Raw genomic sequence first — 25,084 nt, 5'->3', positions numbered from 1 at the left:
TATTTTGTATATTGTATGGAAAAAGATGAAATACAGTTTACAACTGGACAAATCAAATGTAGTTAAAACAAACAAACAAATGTACAAAAACACAGAAGAAAGAAGAAAGATAACAGGACATTATTGATCAGATGAGACACACAAATGTGCTCATTTCTCAATCTAGAGATCTTAAATTGATTATATGTATGGTAATATGTATTTGTTATAATACTTTAAAAATGTATTTATTTATTCATTATTTATTTAACCATAAAAAAAACTTTAAAAACATATTTTTGCCACATTTAGTCATGCAAGGTGTAGAAAGTCCTGGAAAGTAAATAAATAAATAAGCTATTTTAATTATGAATGAAATAAATCAAAATGATCAAATATCAAAATTCTTTTGACCTTAAGTAGTACTTTTTTGGCATTTCAGATTTCAGCTTCAGGTTACAGAAAGGTTATCCGACAGTCAGTTAGTCGGTCCCTCACTTATGTCCACCAACAAATATTGTAGTAAAAGTACTAATACCATGCTGTGAAAACTCTCTACTACAAGCACAAGTACTGCATTCAAAGCCATGTTAAAGTAAAAGTAGCTTATCAACTCAATTTACAAGTATGACAAGTAAAAGTATTTATAGTGCAGTAAAAATGTTCCCTGTCAGAGTTGTACTGTTATATTTGGTGATTCTGGATTAATATTACTGCTGCTTGCATGTGTTGAACTAGTTTAATCTACAGCATCATATTCTATAAGATCAGCAGATGTTCGTAGCGTCTCTGTCCTGTGAGAAACACGTACCTCTAAAAAGTGTTTTCAGCTCTGTGACGATGAATTTTCCAGCTGATCCAAGAGGCTTTTTAAAAGGTTTATTTATCTGAAGAAGAAAGAGGATTTCCTCAACACATAAAGGAAACACTTCATCCTTCAGTTCATCACAAACATTCAACATCAACACATCTGGAGAGTCGTGGTTTTACCTGAACAGGAAGCGGATGAAAGACTGTCATGTGAAAAGAAACTACAGACAAATGTAGAACAAAGTACAATATTCACCTCTGAGATGTAATAAAGTAGCATGAAATGGAACTACTCAAGTCACACAACGTTTCGTATGATGTCTTACGAAAAACTTACTTCATTTTTGTGCGTTTTCCCATGAAAGTCAGCAACACGTGTCAAATTCTGCTTGTTACATGCGTACAATCTTTTCAAAATAAACTTCTGTCTTCACAGGAAACAACTAAGTTAGGTTTAGAAAAAGATGGTGAAATACTTAAGTTTGATAAATTCTTGTCTTTCCAGTTGTCCTGCAAAAATAATGACATTCCCATCGGCCTCAGCTGTACTTTGTGTTTAGTGCTAATTAGCAATCGCTATCCATCGCTATACACTGCTAACCATGGAAGCCGAGGTGTGTCAAGACAGAACATGAAGCTTATTTCATGCCTCACGTTACGTTTGTGAATTTGACGACCGAACTCTTTGTAGCCAGGAGTCGCACGTCAGAGTTAAAGCAGCTCAAAGTCTGTGACGTACAAAGAGTCTGAATAGAGCAGCATTCACTCGTTTTCCTTCTCCTCGATGAAACGCCCCACTGAAGTTATCTGGTTTCGGCCCAGTTGTTTGTCTCTGTTTGCTCTCACGCCACCTCATTATCTCAAGATCTTCTTTGTCATCCTGGAAACAATCAGGGTGAAGTCGTCAGTGGGCGGACGAGTGCTTTCAGCAGCATCACAGAGGTCGTTTCTCCATTGCTGAGCCCATTGAGCTGCTGAATGTGGGATAAAGAGGATAAAGAGGATAAAGAGGAGAGTTTAAACATGTCTTTTCAGTCTTTTCTCTACCGGTGCCCTCGAACAAAAGCTTAAAATCCCCCACCTTCAAAAAAACAAACAAAAACGAATGTCTCGTCTCTGGAGAGCTTTAGAGGTGCAGACACATTTATTGTGTTCATGCGTTCTACAGCTACCTTTTGACTACATTGCATTCTATCAATTGATTTTTTTTGCGCTCTTTCTCTTCTCAGCTTTCAAAGTGCAGACTTTCTGTTTCCATTGAAGTCATTTTGTATCTTTGCGTTGTGTGGTCGGTAAGATGATGATAGTAGTCAACCTGAAAGTCTAGATGGATCCTCCATCACAGTGAGGGAACACTCCCAGCATTCTGCATCCGCTATTACTGGTGCTTTGACGTAAAAGCAGTAATTGGAAGCAAAGGCTTTTACCTGAACGTTCCCTTTCTGTATTATTTAAGAGATGAAGCCTTTTACTGTTTGCCTACGACACAATTCAATTCAAATTGAAACTCAACACCACAACATTACATTGAAGCTGTTTTCAGATTTCCTGCTCCTTGCTCCTCTCGATGTAACATTTACGGTTTCTGGGCGTAACCGTAAAGTTCACAACTTGTTTTTAAGGCGAGACACCACAAAGGCAAATACTTTGTTATTTTCATTCACTGGTTAATATTCTGCTTCTGTAACACGTCTTCTTTCATATAGTGGAAAGAAAATATCCAAAATACACATGTAGGTGTTTTTATTTTCACCTGTAGAGTCTCTTAATGTGAGTGATGAAGTGGTGAAGTTTCATGGTGATATCTATGAGTTCATGTATTCACCTGTAGAGTCTCTAAATGTCTGTAATGTAACTAAACGTCTCTTTAAAGGACGTTTCCTCTAAATGAGTTTGTTCTCAGACTCTGATGATAAATCTCCACTTCAGCAGCTCTTACATTCACCAAACTTCACTCTTTCATTCCTCTCTGTGGTCTGAAGGTTCACACAGAGGGGTTTGTTCACATATAAGATGATGATAATGCTTCACACTGCAGTGTCAATGCCCAGCTCTTATACTGGACAAAAACAGGAGACACATGGGTATCCATAACAAAACAAATGATCAAAACGAGGCAAATAAATAGTTGTGAGGAATCTGTAAGGTCAGTAGTGGATGGAGTGGATCAGGTCAAATGTGCTGCGTGGGTGTTGTGCTGTAATAACAAAAGAAAAGAAGCAAAAAGACAACGCACAGCGGTGTGTGGGGAGGAGATCTGCCACCAAAGCACTGCTGCCTCTCTTCTGTGCACACGGGGTCCAGGTGTGTCCAGGTGTGTCCCATATACCGCTGATTACTCTCCAATCAGGTCTGCAGCCCCGGAGAGAGACGTGGGAGTTTGTGCTGCACACAACAGCTTTGTTTTTAACATCCTAAACAAATGTCATGTCTTCCTGCCAGTGCGAATGTGTTGAACCACATACTCTCTGGAGGTTTACTTTAAAGTCTACGACTTATTGCAGTTCCTTCGTATTTTGCCTTCATGTGAGACTTTGTTTGAGGCTCTTGATGTGAGGAGCTTTACTGAGAGAGCTGATACACAAATACATTCACCACACGGATAAAGTGGTTCTCAGAACTGGAAATTCCTCCTTTTGTTCATCACCAAATCAATATTTACTCTATAGAGCACTTCAGCACGGCTGCTGCAGATGGTCAGAATTAAAAGAGGCGTATTGAGGTATGGAGGCAATTTTCATGTCAAGACCAATCATGCAGCGTAATAATATACCAAAAGCACCACATGTGCAACATGTTTCCAGCTTCATTGTTTTTTTGTCATAAAAGATCCAAATGGAATATTTTACAGCAGATAAAGACGAAAGTGATATTTCCCTAAGAACTGTTCTGATATCAGTACCATCACACGTTGACATTTGGCCTGAGCTTGCTGTTACTCCGTGTTGATCTTGTGACTGCTTATTGCTCACTGAAGGCCACGGCCTTTTGTTCTAAGCACTGTGTGAACTAAACCTGTTATGAACCCTCGCCTTGTCATTTGACTTGATAAGTCATCACTCATTCATCGTTTGTGTTATGTGGTGTGTAGTAGATGGACCCAAACGCACGCTCACACAGCAGATTAATCCATCCAAGGTCTTTATTTATAGCAGCAGATTTAAACAGAAAACAATAAACAAACAAACTACGGCACCGTGTCCAGTGGCCAAAGCCTCTCCGTTCTCCCTGAGTCGGGAGGGAAACTCAACCGAGGACGGATGATGCAGCCACCGGAGTCGGGAGGGAAGCTCCACCGAACTCACGGCTGGAAACGGTCCGGGAAGGAAACAAAGGACGCCGACCGGTGAACTCCGTGGTACTACCGTGTCGGTATCTGCGCACAGGAGAATACCCGGGGATCGACCCTGCGCAGCAGGAGTGCTGCAGAAAGCAGAATGGTTACAAATAACTCTTCACCGAAAACACTGTTCAAACTCACGTGGACTAGAACCAGACTGGTAACCGGACGGACTGACAACGCGCCGGAGGACAGCTGGGGTATTTAAGTCCTCACAGATCATCACTGGAATTCCCCACAGCTGAGCCTGGGGAGAGGGGCGTGGTTGGAGATGGAACTCGGGGGTGGAAACTATAGGCTGACACAAAAACAAAACATAAGCACATGGCCTTCAAACAACAAAACTGACAGGGGGAAAAAAAACAGAGGAGCACACACTAAGTCAGACCGGGATCCTAACAGTTTGAGGTTTGAGAAGCGGTGGTGCAGAACAGTTACAATCATTTATTACGTCTGTTTCCATCTCAGTGGTGCATAGAAAAAAACCTAAATGTGACAAAGTTTATTTGTTGCAAGTACTCGCCGACTGCCGGGTAAGAAGGCCGGCTTGCCAAGATTTACTGATGTGTCACGATCGTGTTGCTTCTTGCCTTTGCTGGAACGTGATCTGTCTCGTTGGCTCTTGTCTTCCTCAGCTGTCGCCGCCGTGCATCATGCAGAACATTGCGTGATTTGACTGCATTGAAACAAGGTGGATTTGGTTATTGACGATAACTTCAATCGCGAACACATCAAGAAGAAAACCAACACAAAAAATGTGTTCCATGTGGAAAGAAATGGTATTTTTGTTTTGGTGGGATGAGAGGATAGACAGGCCTGCTACTCTTACGTCTGTCTGTAAAATATGAAGCTAAAGCCAGTTGGCCTAGCTTAGCATAAAGATCGGGCTCGCCTGCCTCTTTCCAAAGGTAGCAAAATCCCATCTTCGGATGTTTTACCTGGGAAATTCAATTACTTGTGAATCAGCAGGCGAAAGTATTGTTCACTCCAAAACAGAAGAGCAGCTGTTAGTTCCAGCCTGAGGGCAGAGTGGTTCAGAAGTAGAGTACTGTGCATCTGGAGAATAAATGTTGAAACACAGTGGGAACTTGTGGCACATGAAGACACCTCACTATCCTTTTTTCCGAGGAATGATGAACGTTGGTGCCCCTGGAAGAGAGCGCTTCTACTACGTTTGCACATATCGGCTGTCGCACCGTACCTACCTCCTTATGTTACTGGTGTCTGCTCGTACTATGTGGGCCTAATGACACGACTGAACTTGACATAGTCGCAGTGTTTTGCACTGAAGGGAGCTGTCAGTTCAGTCAGAATCTGTTGGTGGTTCAACTATGAAGTTGTGGTAATATGTGAACTTTTTTTTCCGACTGTGACGGCCAAATCTGCCCAGAGAGACCACCGGGACAAGGTTTTAAATCATGTGACTTCCTACCCCCCCCCATTCCCGGTGCTTTGCTCGAACCACACTCATCTTTTAACTCAGCCTTCGTTTTGATCTCCACTATACACCAGTAGAGTTTCATATCTGCATTTTGCACGGTTGAGAAGCTATAGCGGTGAACAGAATATGTCCACATTTTCTAGATTAAAAGTTTGATATAATAATGAATCATTACTGCATTGTTTACATTCATTCTATTCCTCATGTTTACATTCATTGCTACATGAAAGCTGCAAACAATAAAGGAAACGTGAACTTTAAATAAGAATGGTTGATCGCTGAATCCACAGTGAATAACCACTTCTCTCTGTGTCTCTGCAGAGTGGAGGGGATGAGTCGCAGTGGGTCGAAGACCTGCTCAAGCTTCACACAGCCCGAGTCCGAGACGTGGAGATCCTGACGGGCCTGGACCTCTACCGGTCTACCAACCTAACCTTTAACAGCATGCTGAACCTCAAAACCTACCTGCACACCTTCGAGAGTGACGACTAGAAACACAGAGAGACAGACACACACATACAGGATGTAGGCCTTTTGTAGAAGTCCTGCATTCTCACTGCATACTCGCTGGACAGCCTGAGGAACTGACCGAGAAGTGCTCGGAAAAGGGATCACAATTTTTAACAAACGGAACGGTTTGGCAGGAAGTAGTTTGGAAGATTACAAATATTCAATACTATCACAAGAAATCTGAGGGTGAGAAAGCTAGCAGAAGAATGATGCAGGATGGGAGACTTTCTCGACAGCTGCCATTACACATTTCATAAATACAGTTTATGAAGTACATCATCATGCACACACGAAGGAGCATTTATATTCCTACTGCCCATCCATTACATGCTAAAGAATTTAAACATTTTTGAACGTGTCTTTTCTTCGTCATAAAATACTCTTGAAACTTGCATTGTATCAGCTAATCACTTATTTTCTTTGTCAATGTTATAATATCATTGTGAGGACTTCTCATAGCAAACTGCACTCAGACTACAGTAACGTCGTTTACACTTCCACGCTGAGTGGGAATGAGAAGACGCACGACGGAAACGTCTGAAAAACACATTAAAAAAACTAAAACGTGCAACATTGCTGCATAGTTCTGCAAATGTATAGCTTGACACTTTGGGACATACATTCTCATTCATGATGTGAGTTAGATGAGTTGATTGCTACCACTGTCATGTTAGCAGCAGCTTAGCATAGCTTAGCATAAAGACTGAAAACGGGTGGGACTGGCTCTGTCCAAAGGTAACAAAATGTTCCTACCAGCACCTCTAAAGATGATTATGATTATGTTGCATCTTGTTCATCCAAATTGTCAAACCTTTCCTTTCAAACAACATGCAAAATACATATAAACATGCAGCATATACTCATATCAACACACAGGGCTCAACACGTGTACACCAGAGTCTGACCGAGCCTTTGATATGCTTCAGCTCCTTTATGATTATTAATATCATGATTAAATGGTTAACATACAAACGTATAACACAAATAAACTATTGCCCCAGCCCTATGTCCTACAAAGTTGTGTTCCCATAAAACTAACTTGCAATCTCAATTACATATCAAGTCTTTTAAGCGGTCGCAGTGTGGTTAACAAACATGTAGTAAATAAACATGGTTTGGCTTAAAACTACAAAATTTAAACAAAACAAAACAGAAACGCAACAAAGTACTTGGTTATGTTCGGGCAATAAAAGAACTTGTTCACAAGGGACACAAACAGCTTCTGGGTGAAAGCCCTGTGATTGCATGACCCACCACCACACCGACCTCCTCCCCATGTGGACGTCCAATAACTCATTAGGAGACTTATTTGTGATTCATCAGAAGCAAACGTGACCCACAACAAAACACGTTTCCCTCAAGAGGTAATCAACAATGCAGTTTTGTTGTATGGAGTCATGTTTAAGAGACATGGCTGTATTGCCCTTTGGAACTTATGAAAGTCAGACTGAGAGGAAAATACTGACCACTACCAACCACTGCATCATGAACACATACATTCATATGGTCAAATAACAAATGCTCTCAAGAATGGGGGGCTGGGACAGCTCCTTCCTGTGGTTATGGCCGGCTGACACCGTCCAGTGGTGCCGAAGACAAACGTAAATGTCTGGACACATGTGGCATCTCACCCTAGTGTACACATGAACACATCCTCACATATAAAACACACACATACACACACACCAACTGCAACAATCTCCTCAGCTGTTGTATGTAACTTCATACAAAAGCAGCCAGAAGCTGTATTCTTTCATGTTTGGTATTAACTGTAGTAACGTTTCACTGATGAGTTAACATAGCTATCAAGGTTATCAATAGAACACAGAAGATAATCAATAGAATGAGTCGAGAGCTTGCCGAACGGTAGACACAGCCATGTTCATTCCTTTGGTCTTTCAAATAAAAGAGAACTGGAAACAACCTGACTGGAACTGACAATTACTGCTTCTGCAACCAAACTACAGCTGCAGAGACGTTTAATTGGCTGCTGATTTACTGAAGTTCTTTCTTTCATCAACATCTGGAAAGCTTCTGTGGCTGCTCAACCTCAACTCGGTTAAAATCAACAGAGTATTGTGAAGGAGCAGCGTTGCCTCATCAGCACGGTAAGGCAGTGATGCCTCCACCTCAACACACTTGACTCCTTCCAATGATTGCTTCTTGTGGTTTCTGCTTGACTGAATGTCATGTCTTCCATTGAAAATGGGTGACTGGACCATTGTTAAATCATAGGTAACTTTAGGTCACATCGAAGAGCCTGAGATGGGTTTAGTAGCTTCCAAGGAGATGCTTGAGAAGAGTCTTATTGGAGCCTCATTGATATTACATATTTACCAATAAAGAATGTGCTTCGCAGCCAACTCCACCACCAATCATAACCTCACAGGGAAACGACACTTAAAGGAAAAACTGCGTTTCTTAAAAAGATGTTGTGAGTTATTCCCCAAAGACCGGAATAGTTTTTTCAACCTTCCCAAATGAATCTAAGGAACGCCAGGAAAATAGGCCCCATTTAATACATGTGGGAAATATTTTGGAGTAATTGTATTGAAATAAGTCAAAGTTATTTGGGGCGCCCCTATGGTTGGATGGCGGTGGATAGCATTGGCCTCCACCACCGCCTGATCCAATCTTATGTAAGTGTGTGACTCTGAGGGACCTGAAGTTTCAACACAGTGTTTTCATAACAACCGTCCAAAACCATAACACCCCCGAGGATTAATTATGCTGTCTGTGACACCTCAGCACATTACATCACTTCCAAACTCAACAACCTGTGTCTGCTGAACGTGTAGGTGGTGTATCACAGAGACAACAACCGGATGACCTCATGTTTTAAACAGCTAACATTGTTTTCAATGGCGAAACTCTACAATCAAAAACATGGTTCTTCTTTCAGACTCGTAAAAAGAAAAGATCCGAAACACACGGAGGTGTTCTTTTATTACTTTGCCTATTTGTGTCTGTAGATGTCTCCTAAATTCACCAAGAGGTACTATTAGATAATGCCTCATTTGCATATTTAAACACAACATTTCAGTTCATGCAGGTAATTGTAACATTTTTTGTTGCATAAAAAAGTCTTGTTCAGAGCTGTACTTCTCTCTCACCCTCTCGTCTCACCTCTGGTTGCAAAAAACATAAGATGGCGACGGCCAAAATGCTTCAACTCAAGGCTTCAAAAAGTCCACAAACCAATGGGTGATGTCCCTGTGACTACGTCCACTTCTTACATACAGTTTATTACTCCACTTTATTGCAGTCCGGGCCATAGGTTTATGAAGTGAGACTATTTGTCATGAGCTCAAGGCCTCTGATGAATAAATGGTACCGTCCGATCCTCTCTGATACAGCGAGTGCACAGTTACTGGCAGTCAACGTTTCACATCATCTCAGCATCATTAATAGTCCATTATCAGCTACAGTTAATCTTTACACCTGTGTAATAAACCAATACAATGTTTCCACATTATCAGCTCTTGTTGATATTCACAGCATTTAGACTGTCTCTCATTGGCAGCTTGAATCTCTCTCTGGTGGCTGTTTGTTGAGTGTGTTCCAGGTCAACACTTGCTACCTTCTCATCTCGCCTGCACCAGCTGAGTTTCTGGAGTTAAAAAGTCAAGAAAGCATCGTCATCTGTTGTTTGACGGACCTGAAAACACAGAAACGTTCATCTCGGCGTTCCCATCAATCAGTTACTTATCTGTTGTTCACACCTATAGTCCAGAGGTCACTGCCGGGATATTAAGTGGAGGCATGTGTTCCCCTCTGCCTGTCTGTCTGTGAGCGTGTGTGACTGCCACCACCTTCATGGGAGCGATGGGTTTTGTGAAGGAGTTGCAGAAAAAGAAGATTATTGTGAGTATCGGCTTTGGTTCTGAATTGATGGTTTAAATATAACAACATAGCATGAGGAATATATAGCATTATGTAGCTCTTACAGTAATATGCAGGTAGTGCAGGGCAGTGACTAGAATACATAACTGGCTGTGGTTGTCTTTAATTTGTCATTTGGGAAATGATAAGCTATTTACAGTAGGAGTGGGCAATATGGATAAAATACTCTGTCATGTGACATGTAATTTGATATTGCAGTATGGATAATCAATATATTGGGCTATTTTTTCATTTGGTTAAAGATTTGATTGTGTCAGAACAAACTATCACTAACTATTTATTTCCGTGTGTGTGTCACAGGTAGGTGTCTTGGCTGTATTGATCGTGACCCTAATCCTCGGACTTGGACTTGGTCTTGGACTGGACTTGCAGAAATGTCGAAACAAAGGTGCTGTCAGACACACACACACACACACACACACACACACACATACACACACACACACACACACACACACAAATGTCTGCACTCACAAACGTTCACAAGCATCGTCCAAAGAATTCACATTTGGTTCTTGCTGCAACATGCACGCCTTGTAAGCTGGTATGATGCATGTTTTTCTGAGTTCTCTTTGCATGGAATCACCACATGTCATCTGTTGTTGATTGAGGCCAGTTAATTGCTGTTACATCAGACGTTGTTGAGTGTTCTCTGTGTAGTCTGTGTGAGAGCTCCACACTTCTCTGAGCTTAATCAAAGTAGTGGATATACAGTTCTCTGTAGAACGTTATGATGAAGCTTCACACCTGCATAACCTTAACTTCACTGAATGAACATCTGATTTTTAAATTTGTAAGTTAAATCTCAATGAACACGTTCTTGCTCCCAACTCGTTAAATACAGTCGTTTGGTGAGTGACCCGGAGCTTCACACTGTGTTGCTCAAAGTTTCCCTCCAGCGTCAGTTGTAGATGAGTCAGAGACGCCGCATCATGGATCCCACTACGGACAAAGAACCGCCCGACTCCGCCTCTGATTGGCTTCATCCAATTCAATCCAACTAACAAGGGCAACAAGTACTAACCACTCAGAGGCAAAGTAAAACTGGTCATACTTTTTCCATGGCTTGTTACATGGTGCCTCTTCAAAATAAACTTCCGTATTCACAGGAAACTTGCAGTCTGCTTGTTACGATATTTGCATTTTCAAAGTAAACTCTCAACGTAGGTTTACTTAGTTTTTAGGTTTACTTACGCAATCAAAGTACTTGGTTAGGAGCCAGGAAAAGATGTGGTTTGGGTTCAAATAAGTACTTTTGTTACGTAACAGGCATTGGTAAAGTCCGGATGTTACGAAACAAAACTACTGTAAAATAACTCAACGTTTACTTTTGGATATTAAACGGGATACAAACGTCAGCCTTCTGGACAAAAGTCTGATTGTTTGACACATCAATCCTCGCTTCGCACTCTCTCCACAAGGACTTTCTCGCTATTTAAACATCGTCTGTTCCTGACCATCTAATAATGACGCAGATGGGTTTAAATTGAGAGAGTTAGTTGAAGCTCAGTGCGTCTCATACAGACGCTGAAGGTTGCCTCGTGTGTCGCTACCAGACACCAACGGGCGCTGACCGAGCTGCCGTACTCGACGCATTGGGAGTAAGAAAGCGTTGATCTTAGTAAAGTGTTTCCTAAACAATTGAGACAGTTACTGAAGAGCCATATTTCCTTTCTATGATGGAACTTGCTCCTTCCTATCGCAGAAAAAACACCTCGCTTCTAACTTCGTCACGTTCGGCCTACTTTTTCACTTGAGCAGTTTTTCTTAAAATCAATAAATCATCCACGCGTGTCCTTTCGTCAGCTGTTTACAAAGCGCAGCGTCACGCAGAGGAAGAATGCTCAGCAGACCTTTTATAATCTCTCTGTTAGTTTTGATGACTCATACGATGAGCTTTACTTGGCTCATCATTGTAATATCTCAATGACTAAGCAGGCAGCAAGATGGTTTCGTTGTTTTTACCTTTTGTCATTTTAAACCTCAACCTCTTTCTTCTTTGCTAATGACCACATATATATATACATACATATACTGTATATCAATGTGCTGAGTCATATCTGTCTGAGTATGGGTGCAGTGAAAGCCAGCAGGTGAGGCAGACACACATTATAAGACTGTGTGGTGAATCACGGTGCGACGCTAAACATGTAGTCTCGTGCTCAGCAGACTGTTCAGAGAGGAAATGGTGGCACACTACCGGAGACCCAGGAGCCGGTGAAACGGGTTCGTGTCTTCGTCGTATACGTAGTACACACATAAAGTTTTGCTGTATGGGAATGTCATTTTTAGGAGACAGGATATAACATTTACAAATATTTATGAATATTTAGCCCTTTGTGAATAAATTCAGACCATGCGTTTGCAGATATGGTGAAGGCTTTCTTAGAAGATGTTATCACATACCTTTTAACTATATGCATGGCATATAAAAACAGAATACATAAAAAAAGGATTTAATAGATCTGGTGTGAGATCATTTGTTTTCCCCATCAGTCATAATGAATTAAACACAAACACAAGAGCAGACGTGTCTCGTCCAGACAGGTGAGCCAAACACAACACAAGTTACCTGTGACGGAAAATCCCACAACCAAGAAGAAACTCACAGATAGAAAGCGACATTCCGACTCCGCTCCACGATTCGCTCATTTATTTCTGTTTCTTACATTATTATACGACTTTCATGCACATTTCATATAATATCAGAACTTTATTCTCAAAATATATCGACTTGACCAGCATGTTCAGTATTACACTTACAACAGACTACTGTACGTACGTTAAATATAGAAACACAAAATAAATACTGTAATCTAAACAATTTATTTGATTTCCCCAAAATTCTGTATCCATCCCAACAAACACAAAGTCGGATGTGTGTGTTTCACATACAGAACAAACAGTAGAAGAATGTACATCACAGACAATGTTCTCCCTATTTAATACTGTAAATACTGTGTAGGAATATACAGTAATATCCCCAACCTCATGGACACAAACATACCTAACATTTACAGTACTACGGTCCACCTGCAATACTGTATTACTGTGTTGATATGCAGTACTAAACTAGAGTACATTCTTACCTAACTTACTGTGAACCTGCTCAAGTTTGATTGTAATTCTCCTGATTCTCATCACATATTATGACCCTCCTCCTCCTCCTCCTCCTCCTCCTCCTCCTCCTCCTCCTCCTCCTCCTCCTCTTCCTCCTGCCTCTCTCTCTCCTATGTTGGCATGCATTTGTTCCAAAACAGAGGCGCTCTGATTGCAAATTGAACAGTTGTGCAACATGTGTTGCCCATTTGAGGAGTCAGAGTGGATAGACGGAAATTTGGCATTTTAAATGGCAGGACTTTGCATGTGAACACAGTAGATTGTATTCATGGAGACTGTGCCACATGTTAGAGAACTGTGTGTAGTGTTGTAAGTGTGGTTCAAGACTGCAATCTGAGTGTAAAGCAGGACCTTCGTGTTCAGAGTTACAGGTTGTTGTTATTGTGTCTTGAGTGTTAGTGTTGAGACACACTGTAAGACTTGACACAGAACCTTTTAGGACGTGTTATTCCTCAATCAGCTGCTGCATTGAACCCTATATTTAAGGATGCGAGTATTGCAAGGCTATATTGTCAAGTCATGATTATGACAACAATTGAAAACAACTTTCTACACTCTGAAAACTCCTCTGAGCAAATTACACCAAGGTTTCGAGTACTTTTGTTATGTTTGCGTCTGCAGCCATCACTCACACGTGGATGAGCAGCCAGAAACAGATCAAATCTAAAACAAGGTGTCCTGTCTTCCTGTCTTCCTGTCCCAGTCGTCCCCCACACGTCCTGCAGGGATCGATGCTACGAGCCCTATGACGGCGAGATCCCCGGCTGCAGATGTGACAAGAAGTGCAACGCCAGCAGCTGCTGTTACGACTACCACGACATCTGCACCGTCCCCAGTGAGACGTCATCTTTGACCTTAAAACTTTCATTTCTCTCACAATGAACACCATCAAAACAGATTCCACATGCGTCTTTTCACTCTGCGTGTGATGGAGAGCAGCGTAGTGCACTGACTCCATGGTTGCTTCCCTTCAGCCCAACAAAGAGAACGAGTACGCCAGATAAAGATATGCAACGCTGTCTCAAAATCAGTTCCAACACAACTAAACTGCACCTTCAATTACATTTCGAGGGAAACATATTTTCCCCTTAGATTGCGACATTATAAGACTGTGTGGTGAATCACGGTGCGACGCTAAACATGTAGTCTCGTGCTCAGCAGACTGTTCAGAGAGGAAATGGTGGCACACTACCGGAGACCCAGGAGCCGGTGAAACGGGTTCGTGTCTTCGTCGTATACGTAGTACACACATAAAGTTTTGCTGTATGGGAATGTCATTTTTAGGAGACAGGATATAACATTTACAAATATTTATGAATATTTAGCCCTTTGTGAATAAATTCAGACCATGCGTTTGCAGATATGGTGAAGGCTTTCTTAGAAGATGTTATCACATACCTTTTAACTATATGCATGGCATATACAAACAGAATACATAAAAAAAGGATTTAATAGATCTGGTGTGAGATCATTTGTTTTCCCCATCAGTCATAATGAATTAAACACAAACACAAGAGCAGACGTGTCTCGTCCAGACAGGTGAGCCAAACACAACACAAGTTACCTGTGACGGAAAATCCCACAACCAAGAAGAAACTCACAGATAGAAAGCGACATTCCGACTCCGCTCCACGATTCGCTCATTTATTTCTGTTTCTTACATTATTATACGACTTTCATGCACATTTCATATAATATCAGAACTTTATTCTCAAAATATATCGACTTGACCAGCATGTTCAGTATTACACTTACAACAGACTACTGTACGTACGTTAAATATAGAAACACAAAATAAATACTGTAATCTAAACAATTTATTTGATTTCCCCAAAATTCTGTATCCATCCCAACAAACACAAAGTCGGATGTGTGTGTTTCACATACAGAACAAACAGTAGAAGAATGTACATCACAGACAATGTTCTCCCTATTTAATACTGTAAATACTGTGTAGGAATATACAGTAATATCCCCAACCTCATGGACACAAACATACCTAACATTTACAGTACTACGGTCCACCTGCAATACTGTATTACTGTGTTGATATGCAGTACTAAACTAGAGTACATTCTTACCTAACTTACTGTGAACCTGCTCAAGTTTGATTGTAATTCTCCTGATTCTCATCACATATTATGACCCTCCTCCTCCTCCTCCTCCTCCTCCTCCTCCTCCTCCTCTTCCTCGAGTTTCGAGTACTTTTGTTATGTTTGCGTCTGCAGCCATCACTCACACGTGGATGAGCAGCCAGAAACAGATCAAATCTAAAACAAGGTGTCCTGTCTTCCTGTCTTCCTGTCCCAGTCGTCCCCCACACGTCCTGCAGGGATCGATGCTACGAGCCCTATGACGGCGAGATCCCCGGCTGCAGATGTGACAAGAAGTGCAACGCCAGCAGCTGCTGTTACGACTACCACGACATCTGCACCGTCCCCAGTGAGACGTCATCTTTGACCTTAAAACTTTCATTTCTCTCACAATGAACACCATCAAAACAGATTCCACATGCGTCTTTTCACTCTGCGTGTGATGGAGAGCAGCGTAGTGCACTGACTCCATGGTTGCTTCCCTTCAGCCCAGCAGTGGGAGTGCACGAAGCTGCGCTGTGGAGAGAAGAGGCTGACGCAGAGCAGATGCCACTGCTCCGACGACTGCCTGTCTGCAGGAGACTGCTGCACAAACTACAAACATGTCTGCCACGGTGAGAGTAGGAACAAAGAGAACAAGTACGCCAGATAAAGATATGCAACGCTGTCTCAAAATCAGTTCCAACACAACTAAACTGCACCTTCAATTACATTTCGAGGGAAACATATTTTCCCCTTAGATTGCGATCGCAGTTTTTTTCAAAAATGTCTGTTAAAAGAGACTTTTATGGGCATTTCGTTCTATTCAAACACTGATTCAGGCCTTTAAGACTTTGTTTGTTCACAGTTCCTTTCAGCATCTAAGAGCCTCTTGCGATGATCAACCACAGTTTATAGTTTCATTGGTGCATTTACAGCCTGATTTATGTCTCTGATTCAAAGCTCTTTAAAGAGTTGAACACAGGAGATGTGATGCTGGCAGAGCCACACATCCTCTGATGTTTAGTGTTTAGAGATAAAGGTATGGTCCACATCCTGTTTGAGCCCTCCTGGATGATTTCCATAAGAAGTGAGCCACCAGGTGTTACTGTACCTTAATGTACTGTCACTACTATTAACGCAATCTGTATCTCTGTAGGAGAGAGAGAGTGGGTGGAGGACGAGTGTGAGGATCTGTCGACCCCCACATGTCCAGCAGGGTAAGAAAATACTTAAAGCAAGACCCTAAAGGCAACAACATCGTTTTTCATGCACTGGTCAATGTTGATATTTTGGGCTATTTTACTCCAAATTTGCACATTTAGCTGTTTTCTTTAAGTTATCAGCTGTTCATTAATCACAGAATAAAGTTGATATATCTGTCTCCCAGTCCAATGTGTCACAATTACTTTCTGACAGAAATGTCTCCGGCTTCCATAAGCTTGACATTTACAGTAGTTACCTAAACTCTTGTGCTACTGATTAACCCTTTAATGTGATGAATGTTTAACTGTGCTCTGTAAATCATCACTGTATAAGGACGTCTGTATCTCATCTTCTCTTCCCTGGTTGATCTTCCTCTTCCCCCTCTCAGCTTTAAGCAGCAGCCTCTGCTCCTCGTCTCTCTGGACGGACTGAGGGCTGAGTACCTGCAGACATGGAGCGCTCTCATCCCTGTTCTGGACAAACTCAGTTAGTGACAACCCCACTACTCTCTTAACCCCTTTTAACCTCTTCCATAGACCATGGACCATTGTTCATATAAGTTGTATACATCATCTGAAAGCTGGGAACCTTAAGATTAGCACCGTGCAGCGTCCTAATGGAGTTCTACAGCTTTATGTCCTGACGGCAGAGAGAGACGTGGTTTATGGTTGCTGCAGAGAAGCCGGCACGAGGCTCCGCAAGTGGTCGCTGCGCATGGTCGTGCATCTCTGAATTGATGTAACTTGGCACGTACAGTGAGACAGTCACAAATGGTTGACTGATAAAAGCACTGTTTACATGTGCATGGATTTAACAAAGAAGTGCAGTTCATTCTTTGATGCTTTAGAAACAGGAGGTCTTAGAAATCTACGTTTGAGTAAATATTTTGCAGCCAAATCAAATTAACAGGATATTCAACCTTCTTTCTTCATATTGCATTTAATATTTGACTTATGTCTTTACAGGGCTTGTATAAAGGCAATAATGTAGTCCATTAATATAAGATATGAGTTTACAGATAATTACAATTCCTCCTCGGCATCGCTCAGGTTGGTTTATGGCTTTTTGCCGGTTACACTCGTCTTATTTTTGATTCTTCACATTTTATTTCTTTGTACGCCCTCTGGTCTTTTGGAAAATAATGCAGCGTATGAGTATAAACGCCTCCGTACACACTCAGAACTCGCGCGTGAGTATAAACAGAGCTTAAGACGTACGTAGCACGTAGCCCTCTAACACGCCTGATCACTGCCGGGGTTTTGTCAAGCAAAGGCGAAAGCAGAGAATTCGTATTTCCTTCACAAATCTCTTGTATTTGGGCGAGTTCTGAGCATTTCCACATTATATATTATTTTATTAGATTTGCTTCCTTTCAAGCAGCCTTTGGTTTCACTTCATTTCAGCACAGAATGGAAATGAACTCGGCCATGTTGTGATTTGGGGCTTTCCAATGACTGTTGGCATTTTACTTATTTTTTGACAAGCACTTCAGTCACAAATCAGTTATCTGGTCTTGAAGATGTCTCACTTCTAGTGAAGTCTCTGAATCATGAACTAGTGAAGCAACAAAACCTCTTCGAGACAAAACAAGTGCAGCTGAATCACAACTACTCAAAGTAATGTGAGAGTCAGCTGCTCAACAAGATAACGACTCGGCTTCTTCACAGCATTCTGTCAGCAATTGATTATATTTAGAAATCACCGCCCATGAATCATCCAGCTCTCCTCACCAGTCATGTCCAGCAGAATGAATCGATCCAGCCCACATGTAGGGCAATGCAGCGGATTACATATTCTCTGGCACAGTGCACACAGATCAACATGTCGCTCATGTAGCAGCTGATGTGTGATTTGACTTCTGTTCTTCACGTTACAGAGAAGTGTGGAACGTCGGCACCGTACATGCAGCCGGCATTCCCCAGCAAGACTTTCCCCAATCACTACACCATAGTTACGGTAAAGACACAAGAGACTCACGGCCAGAAACAGATATGCAGTCGATACGCTTGAATGTTGATTCCACATGTATGTGGTATCTCTTCTTCTTATACAACTAGAGTCTAGACTTTAGGTTACAGGTCTGATGGCTGCAGGCTAATAAAGCCCCATGAAAGGACATTTTTCCCATAAAGCAGGAATGCACAATAATCAGATATGCTGTTGTGGGTCTTTGCCAGGAACTCACCTTCTAAACTGTTGAAACATAAACATATGAGGGGATGATAGCTTTAAATAACGTCGACTCCCATTGACCAACAGCTTGTTCTGATGCTCCTCAGTTTTACCGCAGGTAGTTCTTCATGTTAGTTTGCAGACACTTTCACTCATAACTCAGGATAATTAGGACTTCACCCCTGATCACACATCACTGATGACTCATATCACAGCTGCAGATGAATTCCACAGAGAAACTGGTTCATATCCATATAACTGTCACACATACTGTACTTCTCTATTCTCACCTCCTTCACCTCATATTCTCTCGTTTCCTCTTCTCTTGTCCACTCTCCTTTCTTTTGATCTCCTCTCCTCTCAGGGTCTCTATCCAGAGTCCAACGGTTTGATTGACAACAGTATGTTCGACCCGGTGTTTAACGCCTCCTTCAGTCTGTCCGGCCCAGAGAAGGACAACCCTGACTGGTACCTGGGACAGCCTGTGAGTCTTCTCAGGTTTGGTTTATTCACATAACATGAACGTCGGATGCAAACTGGATGAAGGATTCAGAGCGTTTCATTTCTACTCTAGCGTCTGTTTAGAGGACTGTTTGTTGATGTAAGGATATGTGTTGAGTAGATGAGTAGATACAGTACAGAACAACACATGCATATGGACTGAGTTACTGTTAATCTGAGGGAAAAGGACATTCAAATTGTAATTATATTTAACAGAGCAGCCAAGACAAATGGCCTCTTCTAGTTGAAGCTTTGAGCCAGAATAAGTGTGTTTTAAATGCAGCACTGTTTTGGTAGAGAGCAGATGATGCTTGGCCGGTGTTGATCCGTCCTCTTGGTCTCTGTAGATCTGGCACACAGCGAAGCACCAGGGGCTGAAGTCTGGGACCTTCTTCTGGCCAGGATCCGACGTCAAAATCAACGGAAGCTTTCCCGACATCTACAAACCATACGATGGGTATGACTGACATGTCTGTTTGTCAAAATGCTCGGGAGCCAGAAGCTGTGAAGTATCAGATCCTAAACCCAACAGTTACTACTAAAGGGTATTTGTATCTTTAAACCAGAACCCTATTTCCCATGTTTTTCTGTCTTTATGACTGACAGTTGTTTAAACTGGTCCAGTATTGAAGGAGAGCGCTGCAGCTGCAAACAGGCTGTAATGTAATCCCTCGGGTCAACTCCTCACCGTCAAGGTACGTCCGTTAAAAGGGTTTGTTTCTGCCACTGACAGGCTCAGATTGTTATTTTGTGGTTTGACGCAGTAACAAACAGACAAGACCAAGCGAAAGGTAAAGACAAACGTATTTCTCTGTAGGGTCCTTTCCATCACGTTGTCAGACACTTACAGTAACAATCTGAGCCTGCCGGTGGCAGAAACAAGCACTTTTAACGGATGAACCTTGACGGTGAGGAGTTGCTCTGAGCAATTACATTACAGCCTGTTTAGCGGCTGCTGACTGCAGCGCTCTCCTTCAATACTAACAACTTAATAAATAGTTGTCCCCATTAGTCAGTTAGACACAAAAACATGGGAAAAGAACAACCTTTAAGATAATGTCGTGCAAATTGTATCACTAACATTGTTTATGAAGGTGTTTGTATTTCGTCGCCATCTTTCCGACATGTTGAACTCTCTCTCTGCTCTGTAGAGTTCAGACCGTTTAAAAGTAGATAAACATTTGCAGATACTTGCTGTCTGCAGTCATGCTACGTTGTAGATAAGCGGCAGTTTACTGTAAAGGTGACTGGTGATTCAGTCACGTTTCCTCTCATCCACTGCAGCTCCAAAGAAGTGATTCTACTATTTACGAACACAAAGTGTTAAAGCAGCACAGAGTGACCTTTTGAAAAGGCTCAATTAAGTGCTTTGCTTTTAGAACAGAACGTTTTTTTGGCCGACTTGTTGGTTGGCAAACGCCAGAGCAGTTCTCCTCCGCTTCTGTGTGAGTGTGTCTGTGTGAGAGAGAGTGTGTGTGTGTGTGTGTGTGTGTGTGTGTCTGTGTGTGTGTGTGTGTGTGTGTGTGTGTGTGTGTGTGTGTGTGTGTGTGTGTGTGTGTGTGTCTGTGTGTGTGTGTGTGTCTGTGTGTGTGTGTGTGTGTGTGTGTGTGTGTGTGTGTGTGTGTGTGCGTGCGTGTGTGTGTGTGTGTGTGTGTGTGCGTGTGTGTGTGTGTGTGTGTGTGTGTGTGCGTGCGTGTGTCTGTGTGTGTGTGTGTGTGTGTGTGTGTGTGTGTGTGTGTGTGTGTGTGCGTGTGTGTGTGTGTGTGTGTGTGTGTGTGCGTGTGTGTGTGTGTGTGTGTGTGTGTGTGTGTGTGTGTGTGTCTGTGTGTGTGTGTGTGTCTGTGTGTGTGTGTGTGTGTGTGTGTGTGTGTGTGTGTGTGTGTGTCTGTGTGAGAGAGTGTGTGTGTGTGTGTGTGTGTGTGTGTGTGTGTGTGTGTGTGTGTGCGTGTGTGTGTGTGTCTGTGTGTCTGTGTGTGTGTGTGTGTGTGTACAAGGCATGGGAACAAGAGGACGTACAGCCATGAACTTATTCCTTAAAAAGATTACACAATATTACTATTTCATTCTTACATCATCACAGTCATTGTGAGTGAGGCACATGTTATAATGTGTCAGTCCTCACATCAGCAGTTATTTAATTAATTAAAGCTTTAGCATCGTCTTTGGAATAAACACCAAAGGCCAAACATTGGTCAGTGTTGAGATTTTGAGCTATTTTGCTTCCATGTCTTCTTTCAGACTAGTGGCAAGAAAACATCCAAAATACACATCTGTGTTTATTTTACTGCTTTGTCGAACTACGTCTGTAGATTTCTCCTGATCTTACCAGTAGATAATTTTGCACATTTAAACATAACATTTCAGAAATCTTGTTTTTGTCCCTTATTAATCTGTAGTGTCTCTGTTTAACATTCACATCATTCTGTAAATACTTCTCATGCCATTTCTCCTCAGGTAACATTTTATACATCGGTTTAATCTTTGATCCAAGGGACATGTTGAGATCTCTGAAGCAATATCAATAAACGTACGATGTGTTGATAGAGGCCTGTGGGTGGTTTTAAATGAAGGCCTATCAAAGCGATTATAAGCAATAAAGCAGCCGCAACAGGATCTCAGCTGATAAAGTGCAACACATTCAGGGAGAGTGTTTTTATTGCTGAGTGGGATGGAAGACGTTGGTTTCGTTGGAAGAACGTATGTTCTTAACCTTTACCAGCCCAAAATGATCACAATGTTGACACGTCTTCCTGCCATAGAATCGCTCGATTAATGCATGTTTACCACCGGCGTTGACTGCGGTTAATGGACATTTATATTGCATTCACATCCTGGAGTTTATTTACTCCTTTACTTAAGTTCATTTCATCCACACGAAAGCAACGTTATCCACATCACGACCACTTAGAGGAACCTGCAAATGATTTGTTAGGAATAAAAGCACTTTAGCTCTTCTATAGTGGTATCAGACCCAGAGAAGAGGAGTCTATCATCACCACAAGAAGCTCACTGAAACCTTTTTCTTCTTTTCAAATATCTGTACATTCATGGCTCCCTAAACAAAACAAAACATATCTTGTTAAGATAAGGTTTAAGGTTTAAGGTTTAATGTTTAATGTTCGTCCGTGTCTCCAACCATGTCTCCTACAAAATAAAGTTCCCATACAGCTAAACTGAATCCTCAATTGGATTCAGAGGGAAACACATTTTCTCCCCGTTTACAGTCACAGTTTTAAACACGTGGTTCATGTTGTAAATTGTTGGACGAAATAAGGGTTCCACACGAAGTTCTCCCTGAAGGTTCTACCCAGATCAATTTGCTTCCAAAGAACCCTTAATGGACTATAGAGTTCTTCAAGGACTGTTGAAAGTCAGGGCATTAGATCTTTTTGCTGTTGTCTTGGGTCTCTTTGTGGTCGGTTTATGTTTCTTTGTGGTTATATTGTGCTCCTTCCTCGTGTCTCTTTGAGGGACATTTTGTTCTCCAACAAAATGCCCCCCGGGCCTGTGCCTGGTAGACCTGTTTAGTAATCCATCCATGTGTCTGTCAGTTAGAACTATCTGCTGTTGTAGTCTGTAGAGTAGTGCATGGATGAGAAAATGTAATTTGACCAAAAATGTTGTGAAATGGTATCCAGGAGTCAAATTTAGTCACAACTGTGGCCTTTCAGTATAGTTCAGTCTGTTACAATGCCGTTTAAAGAATCTCTCTCTCTCTCTCTCTCTCTCTCTCTCTCTCTCTCTCTCTCTCTCTCTCTCTCTCTCTCTCTCTTTAGTAAAGTGCCATTTGAAGAAAGAGTGCTGACTGTGCTGAAGTGGCTACAGCTGCCAGATGATGAAAGGTTAGTTGTTGGCATCTGGTCACTTGCATTCAGCCAGATGCCATGAATGTTTTTCTGGTGGCGTTGGTGCTAAAATGTGACAAATAAAAAGTGACCTTTTCCTCCAGACCAGATTTCTACACGTTGTACGTAGAGGAACCTGATAAATCTGGACACAGCTACGGTCCTGTGAGTGGAGGGGTAAGTCCACCCGATCCACAGAGTCAGATAATGTCACGAGCGCTAAGAAAAGATCTGTGATTTGAACTTTTCTCCTTTTCTTTTTATTCTCTCTGCTATCTTTTAAAGCATCGATGAAAAGAAAACCGAGCTCAGATGTATCTATTCTGTAAATCATCACATCTTAGTGTGGACCTCATCTGGCACCCACACTTAATATCAATCAAACTGTGCTGGAACGAATCCCATCATATCAGACTCATTAGCCTCATTCATTTGTGGGAATGGACAACGCTATCTCAGATGACTCTTGTTATAGCTCAATTAAGAAGGTCTGAAGTCCTTTAATGAACCACTACTAAAAATAAAAGATCTCCATAAAATGTTTATGATATTGCTAATGAAAAATCCCATCAGCAGCGTCAGAATCTTTAATGAATGACCCGACATATCATATAACTTGATAACATCGTCCAACCTGACGCATCACTTTGCATGTTGTTGTCTGTATAATGACACCTGGTCAGGGCCCTCGCATTTACTCTTGGTATTAATAAGACTTCCTGTTGTCTTAATTCTGCCCCCACTGTGATTGGATCGTAGTATGCAACTTACTTAGACGGAGCTGGCAGATTTGTCACTTTTCTTGACCTGGCGTGTCTCAGGCTGCTGGGTTTCATTCCGGTCTCGTATTACCCTGGCAACAACGTAACAACGACCGTAGCGTGACAACTTAACAACCATGACGTAACAACAGTAACTTAAAATAACAAGCGTAAACTCAACGTTGACTTTTGGCTGCACAAAGGATTGTCACCACCAAATTTATCTGCAATTACAAACTATACCAAACAACTGAACTCATCCTGAATAACCTGCATCTCTTTGCAGACACATCCAGCTGTTGAAACATCTGCGTACTGTTTTCCTGTAGCGTGCTGACAAACTTTTAGTTTACTGCTGTTTCAGAAGTAAGCATACGGAGAATGAAAGACGAAGCTTTTAGCGAGGTCAGCTCTGCACAATGTTTGACATGTTCCATAACAATGACCCAGCAGTTTACTGAGGAACCAAACAGGCTGTAATGCTTGTGTAAAAGAAGCACTGTGAAAAGGCAACATTTGCTCTCTTTCTTGTCCACTGGAGGACTGTTTGCTTTTAGATCATGTTTCCAGCTTGTATCATGCTCCAACCTCCCCGTACCTACGCATAAAGCATCTTTAAGCCCTTATGTTACGTTATAAACGTAGTTATTTTAAGCCAAACCATGATGATTTTTCGTGTTGGTTTACAGAAGGTCTGGTGTGTGCCGCCTCAGTGATCCACTACTACTCTACAGTGAATAAAATGTCTGCTCATGATCATTGCAGGATGTAATCTAAAAGATTAGAATAATGACATTCACATCATCGTCTTCACATCATCTCCGTGGAGAGAATAGAGGAGATATTTAACCGGCTGCTGGATGTGTGTGTTTGTTTCAGCTGATTGAAGCAATCCAGGGTGTGGATAAGATCATTGGTCAACTCATGAACGGCCTCAAGCAGATTGGCCTCCACTGCTGTCTCAACATCATCATTGTAGCAGATCATGGTAACACTCACGCAATATAGAATAAAGTATAAAACAACTATCTAAATGTTCCTTGTAATGTGTTATGTGATGACCCTGATGGAAACCACAATACGAAATGCGTTGGTCTCACTTACAAGTACATACAAGTCATACAAGTGTTGCTGCAGTTTTGAGGTCCTCAGAATAAAAAGATGAATACGTTGTGTGTAGTCACAGTATATACTGTATTGTGCAACAAGTCTTCCTTACTTTCAGGAAGCCATTCATCTCAGTTCTGAGCTGCTCTGAAAATAAACTTGCAGACACTTGAAACATGCGAGCAATAGACAGCCTTTATATCATCTTGTCAAAGATACCAAAGCTTTTCCAGCCTATTTTCATTCCCAGGCATCAAATATCAGCGCTTTGTCACGGTGCCAGGCTTTCAAGTAACCTGTAGTGGGATGGACGTGGG

The 25,084-nt window shown here is 41.8% G+C and overlaps 2 protein-coding genes across 2 annotated transcripts in view; both read left to right on the top strand.

Moving 5' to 3' along the window:
• Positions 1–6,472, top strand: part of enpp2l (ectonucleotide pyrophosphatase/phosphodiesterase 2-like) — a 35,385-nt gene extending 28,913 nt beyond the window's left edge. Inside the window, exon 25 of the mRNA XM_076082395.1 lies at positions 5,892–6,472. Coding sequence (XP_075938510.1) covers positions 5,892–6,062 — 171 coding nt within the window. The 3' untranslated portion in view covers positions 6,063–6,472. The remainder of the gene's footprint in view (positions 1–5,891) is intronic.
• A 3,433-nt stretch (positions 6,473–9,905) lies between these two features.
• LOC142939168 (venom phosphodiesterase CdcPDE) overlaps positions 9,906–25,084 on the top strand; it is a 40,336-nt gene continuing 25,157 nt past the window's right edge. Inside the window, exons 1-12 of the mRNA XM_076082388.1 lie at positions 9,906–9,960; positions 13,807–13,938; positions 15,414–15,545; positions 15,685–15,810; positions 16,335–16,395; positions 16,770–16,867; positions 18,258–18,337; positions 18,918–19,037; positions 19,402–19,511; positions 22,831–22,896; positions 23,004–23,076; positions 24,540–24,648. Coding sequence (XP_075938503.1) covers positions 9,906–9,960; positions 13,807–13,938; positions 15,414–15,545; positions 15,685–15,810; positions 16,335–16,395; positions 16,770–16,867; positions 18,258–18,337; positions 18,918–19,037; positions 19,402–19,511; positions 22,831–22,896; positions 23,004–23,076; positions 24,540–24,648 — 1,162 coding nt within the window. The remainder of the gene's footprint in view (positions 9,961–13,806; positions 13,939–15,413; positions 15,546–15,684; positions 15,811–16,334; positions 16,396–16,769; positions 16,868–18,257; positions 18,338–18,917; positions 19,038–19,401; positions 19,512–22,830; positions 22,897–23,003; positions 23,077–24,539; positions 24,649–25,084) is intronic.

Source organism: Anarhichas minor, unplaced genomic scaffold, assembly GCF_050575085.1.
Source record: "Anarhichas minor isolate MPS153535 unplaced genomic scaffold, ASM5057508v1 ptg000094l, whole genome shotgun sequence".
In the NCBI taxonomy this organism is placed as follows: Eukaryota; Metazoa; Chordata; class Actinopteri; order Perciformes; family Anarhichadidae; genus Anarhichas; species Anarhichas minor.
The sequence above is the reverse complement of the archived record's forward strand: the minus strand, read 5'-3'. Positions and strand labels throughout refer to the sequence as shown.